Below are 10,153 nucleotides of genomic sequence, written 5' to 3' on the forward strand. Positions count from 1 at the left end.
TATATATTTCAAAGATGACCCATAACAGCAACTAGTTCTTTACAAAGGTCATTGTAAAATCCACTTCCTGTACTACTCATTTCAGAAAGTGTTCCTTGTCTGCCAGCTGTTCAGCTGAACCCTGTTAATGAAGGCAAAGTTTTCCAGGGTTATCATCCTGACCTTTAAACTTTATTATCTAGAAAACCATAAACTTTATAAAAAAAGATATGAAAAGGCTTATAACACATTCACTTAGCAGAGCTGGTTCCCAGCCTCATCTTTGGATCTGACCGTGCTTTTAAGTGCCTGCCACCATGCCTGCTGATTACAATGGGACGTGGGAAATGGAATCCAATGAGAACTTTGAAGGCTACATGGTTGCTTTAGGTAAACGAAAAATATTGACTATATTGACAAAAGTTTCAATTATAAGTTAAAACCTTTAAAAAATAATGAGAAACTAATTTTATTTTAGTCATGTGGTATGACAGTTATTGGCAATCATATTAGAATTATATAATTATAATGTTTTTGCAGTTACAATAATGTAACATATAGGCAAGAAAAAAAATGAGGCAAAGATATCCTTATTAAGATAAGTGAAAAAAAAAAGATATAGATGGGGAAAAAATAGGCTTTTAGATACAGAAGCTCTTTCTTATTCCAGGTATATCTTACTGTAATAGTCAAATCACAACCTAGGTGGCTCTGTTAAAAAGAAACAGGATATTTTATATCATGAAAACAGCAACAGTGTTAAGTATTTAATTAGTGTTTTCAATTTATAGAAACAGTAAAACAGTTGTGTGGTAAAGGCTGTAAAATGGAAATGGCTGAATATCCGACAACTGGTATGGGAGTGATGCTTATACCGCAGGGCAGCTTTGATCACACGCTTCCTACACATATGTTTACTTGGTCAACTAAACTGAAGTTCACTTGATCCACACCCTCCGTGATGATGTTTAAAAAGCTTTCATTTACTACCTTCATAGTTTATTATCAGGTCCTGTCTGACAGCCGAAGCTTGTGTATCTGCTGAGAAGGGTATTAGAGAGACCTGCTATGTTGATGCTAGAGGAATATCAAAACGGTGTTAACAGAATGCTAGCAATATCCTTGTCATTTCGTATCAAACTCACTTTATGTTGTTTGAAAACTTTTTTTTTAGCCAAACTGACATTCTCATTTATTGTAAGGAATGTGAGAGAATTCTGAGAAAAATACGTTCTTTAGCTTCATCAATTGTTTTATTTCAATATAAATTGCCCTTCATGCACTTTTGTTCTCGTAAAAAATAAACTTTCTGCTCCAAGTCATTATGATTATGCAAGTGGCATGCAAGAAATCCTGCCTCTACTTAGGTCAGCAGAGAAACAGTTATTTACTTGGATGAAAATATAAAACTTTCAAACAAATCACCAGTGACATGAATTTCTTCAGTACACCCTGGATGGGCATGGAAGTGTCTCCTTTCTACCACCGATGTGATATTGTTGCATTTCAAAAATGGTCATAATACTTATATTAATTGCTTACAGCAACTCAGTGCCATATGTGGAACCATTTCAGTGGTTAAAACAGAACACATGATGAAAGCTACTTTGTTGATAATTCATGATTTTATTCTTAAGTGAGTTTTTTTATCCTTTTCTGATTTTATTGATTTCTCAGTGGAGATTGAGAGAAATAATGGATCATTTCAGACTATAGTGGGGTCTGGACTACAGACACCACACAGAGAAGCCTGCTTGAAAAGAGATAGTAACAATTCATGCGAGTGCAAGGTCTTGACCCACTGGAGAGCCTCAAACAAATGCATTAAAATAAGGAATGCCCTGGAGATGCAATTTCCCTCGGAACGGCTTGATTCATTGGCTATCCTGGGCAGCTGCTACGGGAGAGAAGCTTGCCCAGGCTGCTCACACCATTTTCAGACTCCTTCCTCTGTGACAAGCCCAGCGACTGGTTGGGGTGAAGAAGCAATTTGCACGAGTTGTCTGGATCTGGCCCACTATTCCTAAATTCTTCATTAATACATGATATTTTTCTATATACCTGCATACATACACTGTATTCTATACTAATGAGAAACTGCTGCTGGAGTTGTGAAACAAACATCACAGAGATGCATAAGGCCACAGGGTGACTGACAGAAAACCTGTCTTGTGTTCACCTGTTCTCAGTGAATGGAAATGACATGGAAGGGGTGAGAACACACTCTTCCACTCTGTTTCTCTCAATTTTACATGTGGTTGATATTTTAAGTATTAAAGTGCTTGGGTTCAAAGCACCGAGGCTCTTTTCTTTAAATTCAGCCATCCTTATAATTAATACATATGCATTTCTATACTTTAATTAAATAATAGTTTTGCCCTTTAAGTCAGAAACTTTGATTTTATCATAAACATGTTACAAAGCATTTTAATCTACTATAATAGAACAATATTTCATTTTTATTGCTTGCATTGTTCAAAATGCAGTTATGAAAACCATGCTTTAATAAAACCTTCCCTGATTTTTCTCCAGGAGCTACGAGACTAATATATTTAGCCAGAAATAGCTTTTCTTTGGAAATCTAGACTTTTTTTTTCTTCCGAGAGATCTAAATTTTGTGTCACCTGGCTATAAATCAGACCCAGAGATACCTTTAATCCACCACAGCAGATAATATATACCCAAGAAGCCTTGAATATAAATACTGAACGAGAACATTACCCTCCATGTTAAAGAGTTACAATTTTTTCAAGCCAGTCCACTCACTCAATTCAATTAGTGCTTCAACAGTGCTATAATGAATCTACCAAAAGAAAAAGGACTCCATTAGTACGTGGCATTGCTGAGCTGACAGTGATTAACTTCCATGTGAAACCACTAAAAGATGGCTAACAAACCAAAACCATTTTTCAATCTCCTGCAGAAACATGTGAGATTATTTCATTTGCATCTAGCACCATAATAGGATTCACTACCAGCTGGTCAGAAATATTTATTGCAGATGGTAATGCAGCTGGCATTAGGCAGATTGTCTGGGGCAAAGTGTCATGACGGTAACATATATTCCCCTTTTGGTAGCTCTCAATGCCTTCAGTTGCAAGCAGTTGTTTATATTATAATGTTAGTCTTCATCATGACCAAAGTAAAGAATGTTAAGGAGATCAGTGCTGCACAAATGCTGACAGAATATTAAAAAGGAACTGTCAAAAGCTTCACACTGATTTTTTTGACTTTCTGTTTTTTATCATCCATCTGTACACACATATATGCGCAGATACATACACACAAAGGAAGAAATCTTTCTTCCTTTAGCATCTAACTACAATCTGCTTCTGTCTCTGCTGCCTTAGGCAATGAATAAGCCATGATAAGCCATAAGTTTGATTTTTTTTTGTAATTTTTAATTAATTGGTTAACCTCTTGCATACTCCTGTGGACTGTAGATTCAATATAAAAATGACATGCCCAAATCCCCTGGATTTCACATCTATTCTAAAATGCTTACTTACTGCTGAACAGGAAGTTCCCCTTATTCGAAGTTCCTCCCTGTGGGGGGGGGCCAGCATCTGTAACCCGGCACAACATAGACCAAAACCCCCCATGCTTGGGAGCTACGGGATTTACACTGCACACGAGGAAGGGAGAACGGCTCTCAGGCATAAAATGATGATGCACCCATAGCATCCCACAGCTTAAAGTCTGAGTGAGGCTGAGAAGGCACCAAGCAATGTCAGTCTTAACTGCCCATGATGTCTTAATTCTCCTAAAGCTGGAGACTGAGATTGTTTAATGTGCCAGTACATAACCACTAGTGGGTACATGTTGCAGCTCTGCTTATAACCTTTCTACAGCCACCATCTTCATAAATAGGTATAGAGTCAGTAGGAACATCCTCAAATTGAAGATCTGCTTACACAGAACTCAAGATTTCCTTTTTTAAAAAATGATCATCTTCTCTCCAAAATGCTACAGGTAAAAATGTCATTTATGGAACTAAATATAGTGATATTTTTATTATGTGCAAATATAAATGCTGGTAACAAATGTCCAGATTTTCTTTGTGATTCCTCTTTTTTTCCTGTTTATCAACAGATATTGATTTTGCAACTCGTAAAATTGCGAAGCACTTGAAACAAACAAAGGAGATTATTCAAGATGGAGACAATTTTAAAACAAAAACACTCAGCACTTTCAGAAACTATGAAGTGAACTTCACTGTGGGAGTGGAATTTGAAGAACATACCAAAGGACTCGATAACCGAGTGGTAAAGGTATTAATATAGTGCTTAATTTCTGTTTACATTGCACGTGGCAACTGGTAAACAGTTCAAAAATCAACTTTGTAAGTAAATATAAAAAAAATACGAGAATTAGTGACTTACTACAAAACAGAAATAATTAGCATAATTCTCCCCTATCACTTTCTCCACAAGGATATACTCCTGTGACACAGCTTATGCTTTTGAATGTTGCTCCCAATTTTCTATAGATCGAAGGCACCACTGAGGATCTGAGGGATCATGACTTAGATCACTCCTTACATCCATAGACTTACACTGTTCTACTGCTTTCCTCCACTGCCTATTTCTGTGCAAAATCACTTAACTTGCAGATGTTCTGATCTCTCTTCATTATCAATTATCTGGCTGCAAGAAAGAAGCACAGCTTGTACAACTGTAACTCTGCCTAGTTTAATCACTTTTACCTAACATTCTTCTCTAGACAAATTAGATTGTTTGTTTGAAACAAGGAAAAAGAGGGAAGGGAAAGTGCTGCTATTCTCTAGAGCGCTCTTAAAAAAAAACAATCTGCTCATTATATTAATGAAAAAATACCCCAACCACACTAAAGTTAGATGAACAAAATTACTAGGCAACCATTGATAAAAGATCATCGATTAAATTTATAGAGCATGTAGCATAAAAGTCAGTAAATAAAAAAGAAGTTTACTGAAATGGAATGAGTTTTGTCTTCTTAGTAATGGAAAGTTCCCTCATAAGAGAAATAAATAATCCAGTACTGAACTAGAAAATGAATTAAGCTCCTAATTCTCTTGGAGCTTTTCAATAACCAAACTTCCATTGACTTTAGCTGGTCTCTGATGAGGATTTACACATGATACATGGTTAAATGTCTCCTCAAACTACAGTGGTTCATATCTAAAATAACTGAAAGGAAATCGCTCCAAATTTAGTCTAGCATACTTTAGTAGTGAATTTAGCCTGTAAAAGCCTTTTAATTTCAGAGATGGTCATCCTGCTCTTGGACAAGAATCAACATGTCCAGTATCTCCCATAAAAATACTCTGATAGGATTGAAGTAGATGATGAATTAGCTCCCTTCTTGGAGCTTCTGGATGCCAGAACTTCCAGTACATGTTCTTTCATAGGGACGGTCTTTTCTGACAGGTAGTACTAGCACTAACAAGATCATTCAGGTCAAATAAGAATTTGGTTTGGATAATATATTTGGGGAAGGTACTGTCAACCTCTTTGGAGGGAGGAAATTTATGAAACAGAGCAACAAAGTAGCCTGAAATTTTTTGAAGATTTTTTTTTCCGACCGTACAAAGAGACTGAGAAAGACAACATGAACCTGAGAAATACTGAATTATCTATAGATTACTGGACAACATTATACATTCATTCCACAATAATTAAGCATTCCTAAGTACAGATTAGTCTCTTTCAACAGCCGTTATTTCATTTTTAACTTGCTCTTACACATACCGACTTTGATTCAGACCTACCTCTATTATATGAATATTACTAGAGAGCAATTCAAACACTGGACTAAAATTCAGAGATTATCCTCGGAGCCATGCTTACCATGGGAGTCTACCACTGCTTAAACTTTTGACCTTAAATTTCCCCTCAAGAGTAGACATCAGATATCTAGCTAACTTCTGTTTTCGTTTCTCTCATGTAATTACCTATATGTCCCTCAATGCCTGATAAATATTCCAGAATGCATCCTGGCTTACCCTTGCATGACTTGCTAGATTTGAGAAGCAAGCCATTTTAGATAAGTTTTACTGATTTCTATTTAGACTAATGAAAATATTTGTTTCCTGAAACTCCTGATCCTTCAGCTGCACAGAGCCCACAGCGTTGCAGATACCTCATTAATGTATGTTCTTCAGTGAATCCCATTCTAGACACTCTAGTGGAGACTGGTGGCCTAGGCTCCAAGCCTACAGACCTCCTTTTTTAATTATTCTTTATCTCTTGAGAATTTCATGACGCCTTCCTGACCTCCCACACCTACGTTTACTGACCAGCGTTGTCCTGTCCCTGTGCACACCCAGAATGAGGGTTAGGTCACAGAGTCACTCCTGCATCTGCTGCTTATTCCGCCTCACCTCCAGCCCCCTGCCTTTCTCCTTCATTGCGTTAGTGCTACACTTTAAATTTCTCTGTAAAACCTTCTTTCTCTTCTTGGCTTAAGGTCATCTCTCTTAAAAGTTCTTTTGTGAAAGTGCATGCAAGATGTTACAAAATATGTGCATTGTACAACATGATGTATATTAATACACATTTTCTCTGAGTTAGAAAAGTTGTTAGCATTGCACTAATTTATATAAGACCCAGATTTTCACTCATGAAACCTTGTAATGGTTTTATTGGTGGCTTCATACAGGAAGAAAAACACAGTTTTCATGCATTCATTTCATACAAGTATATGGAAACTCTCTGAGAAATTCTCCAGCTAGAATGAACACTGTGTATGAGTGTATGTGAAGAAATGCATGGAAACTGATAACATAAAAAGAAAGGTAAAAGCTTCACATCTAAATGGTATTGTCTCCTTGAAAGCATTTAGGGTGTTGGTTCACTGGTTGATTTTAGGTTTTTTTTAGGAGGATGATGAGGACCAGTAGAGAGCAAATGTAAACAGAATCTTGTCATTTTTTGATTGAGTTTGTTTTCATGTATTCATAAACACCTTTTTATCCTACCTGCGTTTATTATTTGATCATGCAGACACTAGTGACCTGGAATGGTGACCAAATCGTGGGTGTTCAGAAAGGTGAAAAGAATAACAGAGGCTGGAAACACTGGATTGAAGGAGACAGACTTTATCTGGTAAGGGCTGCTAAACTGATACATACAACATAACTGAGACCGCAGTAAGGTAGGACACTTCCACTTCTAAGGTTATGTTATTTATTCCATTTAGAATTGTCTTCATTCAGACAGCTCTGATCTCTAAACTCTTAAGATAACCCCCTCTGCCTCTACTACAACTCAGGAATTTCTTTCTAGTGACTCCCAATGACTCTTTCTAATGACTCTAATGACTACTACATCCCAGTAGTTTTTGCTCCTGTCCACTGCCATTCAGCCAGTAACCCTTCCAGGCTACGCTGCACCTCTAAGATCTTCTGGTTCTCAGATAACCATTGGTACTGGAAAAAAAGGGATAGGGAAAAGATTACGAGAAAAATATTATTCTTCTCCTGAACTATGCAGTTTTAACAAGAACTATGCAGGAATCCAGATCAGAAATCACTCTCAGGATACCCAAAAGGATTCTGCAATCTACTCTGCAGTTATCTTATGCTCATACAATAAAAAAAAGAAAAGTTCAAAGAGCTGAGTTTATAAGCTAGGGCCCAAAGATAAATGTAGTGAGCATGAGAGAGGCTGCAAGGGCCTGTGCAGGAAATGAGCAGTCAGTGAAGACAGAAAGATAAATAACATATTATGTAATAATACCAAAGTTTTTGGAAGAGCAGTCAAGAAATGGGCATGGTAATGCTGGACAACAGAGCAGGTACAGAAAGATTATGGAGAATAGTTTATTAATTCTGGCTTGTAATAAGCCAGTTAACCTCTAGATAACTACTTCACGACAGGCTGACCCTACAGCTGCGTACTCTTCAGGCCAATATTGCCTGAAGTCTGTATGCTTCAAAGGTCAAGGCAATGGACTAAAAAAACCATATCCCTCCACCTCCCTAAAAGCCAGTATCCACGCCAGCTGTCCAGCATCACTTTTAAACTCTACCCTGAAGCTGAACAAAGATCCTACATGCTGGTGCCGGCATACAAGCTCAGATTGCTGGAAACAGAGACCCCAAGTAGATTCTCTCAACGCTCTACCACAAGTTTGGCCAAGTGCTGGCCAAAAAGTCCTCTTCTGCTTGCTTTGAAGCCACAGTGGCCTGGGACCACTAGGCAGTGAGAAGGCTGAGCCAGCTGCGCGCCCTGGAGCGTGCAGGCGCGCCGGGCGGCACCGCGTGAGCAGCACTTCCCGGGAACTCTGTGCTCATCCGGCCTGGAGCAATCGCTGGGCACATCTGTTCCCTGAAGCAAATGACCCCATCCTTTTGAGGTGTTCTCCACTATTTTCTTATACTTCCCTTGTTTCAGTGCTTCTCATAAATTATGAGATAATAAGAAAATTATAAAATATTATACCACATTATTTTAATAAGAGAGCATGCAAAAGTCTCTCATCACAGAGTAATTTCTAGGCATTTTTCATTTTTATGTTTTAGAAAGCTCGATTCAAGTGTCAGAATTTAATTACTGCAACCTGTAGTGCATGACAACTGATTATTATTAGTTAAATCTAAAATGCTATTTTTATTTCCTGTTCTCTTTTTCGTAGGTACTACTTTTTAATGCAGTTGCTCGCTCATATAATTGCTGGGGGTATATGTGAAATGCAGCTTGTACCACTATATACTTATAAATTGTTTTAATGTTGCAGGAACTGACATGTGAAGACCAGGTGTGCCGTCAGGTATTTAAGAAGAAAAACTAAACCCGACCAGAAACACTTCCAGATCTTCATCATACTGTTTTGCAGTTATGCTCTGTCTAAAAAAAGAACCAAACTAGATTTGTAATAGTTCTTTGACACTGTGTTAATGCATTTTTATGCATGCTTCTGGAGATAAACACATTTTATCAAAAGCTGTGAACATCATAAATTATTTTCTTTTTCAGTTTGGAGTTAAATAAAAATAATTGTCTTTCAAGTAATGCTTTTCTCTACTCTTACAGTCTTTGTAATAGTGTTCAGAGGAACATTTCTAAGTCCTTTAGCAACAAGGCTGAAAATAAATATTCCCAATTATCTCAATTACAGTGTATCTCTCTATAACGCTAAAATAGCATAATATATTTGGATGACTGCATAGAATTTGACATCCTTTGGACTGTGGATATTTAATTTAGTCCTGGACCACTAAGTCCAAAGCTTGAGGAAGTAGGATGACTCATCAAACTGGTAACAGGATACATAGCTTTCCATATTTATGTTATTCATTTGATTTTGGCAGAGGTCTATGGCTGCTGGAGATTGTTACGACCTGATAAACCTCTCATGGCCTGTGTGAGATGCTGTAGTTCCTTAGTACAGTCTCACCAGACAGTTGTCTAAGGCTCCTATCCTCCAGGTAGAACTGGTATCCTGCTAAAAACCCCGGCGGAGAAGTCAGAGTGCCTGAAGAACCTTCTCCATTTGAGCTGGTCCGTATTCGCAGAAACAGAGGATCACACAGTTTCTCCCTGTCCGCACTGGCTGCTAAGGGGCAGATAGAGCCCCCCAGCTTAAGCCAAGGCCACATCAGCTCAAATCCAAATCTGATTATTTTGTCACTGATACTTACATGGCCCTGTTTATATAAATACAATTACAGATGTAGAGATATTTTTATGAATTGAAATTTTCTTCTACCTCAAAAATCGACGTTGGGTCAATTTTTCTGTGATTTAGTTAAGCAAAGCTCTAACATGAGTTCCCATTGAAGAAACTGAACATGGAGTTGGTAAACTCCTTATTTCTTATTCAATCCTGATCTGTATTTTCAACTTCCTGTTTCTAGTCTCTGCTAGTTACTAGGCTTAGAAGGAACGCATCAAGTCCTTGCCCACAGTCCATTATGATTTCAAAATGTTAGCAGAACAAAGTATTCACAAGGAAAAAGAATGTTCTTGTAATCAGTAACATTTCTCACATTTGGCTCTTGCTAGGAGAAAATTCGCATAATGCAGCGTTTCAGTATTTCATAGCAAGTCATTAACCAAAGAAAAAGTTTTCATGTATCACAAAGAGTTATCATTAATTTACAAATGATGAATTTTGAAGATGGAAAGCATTACTCAATTGATTTCTTGTTATATTTACTTGTTTTATCAGATGGATGTGAATGGGATGTAAA

General features: G+C 37.4%; 1 protein-coding gene across 1 annotated transcript; it reads left to right on the top strand.

Annotated features, from left to right (window-relative positions):
• The first annotated feature begins 296 nt into the window (after positions 1-296).
• Positions 297-8,813, top strand: RBP2 (retinol binding protein 2). The gene is made up of 4 exons (XM_010226509.2): positions 297-369; positions 4,072-4,250; positions 6,963-7,064; positions 8,698-8,813. Exons 1-4 carry the CDS (start codon positions 297-299, stop codon positions 8,749-8,751), a joined length of 408 nt encoding a protein of 135 aa, XP_010224811.1. The 3' UTR covers positions 8,752-8,813.
• Positions 8,814-10,153: the final 1,340 nt, after the last annotated feature.

The sequence above is a fragment of the Tinamus guttatus genome, unplaced genomic scaffold (genome assembly GCF_059628265.1).
Source record: "Tinamus guttatus ecotype Peru unplaced genomic scaffold, ASM5962826v1 Tinamus_guttatus_pri_ptg000364l, whole genome shotgun sequence".
Taxonomy (NCBI): Eukaryota; Metazoa; Chordata; class Aves; order Tinamiformes; family Tinamidae; genus Tinamus; species Tinamus guttatus.

What these genes read in the sequence shown, in the direction of transcription:
- RBP2 (XM_010226509.2), top strand. Translation starts at nt 297, where the DNA reads ATGCCTGCTGATTACAATGGGACGTGGGAAATGGAATCCAATGAGAAC. An exon ending in AGGCTACATGGTTGCTTTAG is followed by an intron (nt 370 to 4,071) that starts GTAAACGAAAAA and finishes GTTTATCAACAG; the next exon opens with ATATTGATTTTGCAACTCGT. An exon ending in AAGGAGACAGACTTTATCTG is followed by an intron (nt 7,065 to 8,697) that starts GTAAGGGCTGCT and finishes TTAATGTTGCAG; the next exon opens with GAACTGACATGTGAAGACCA.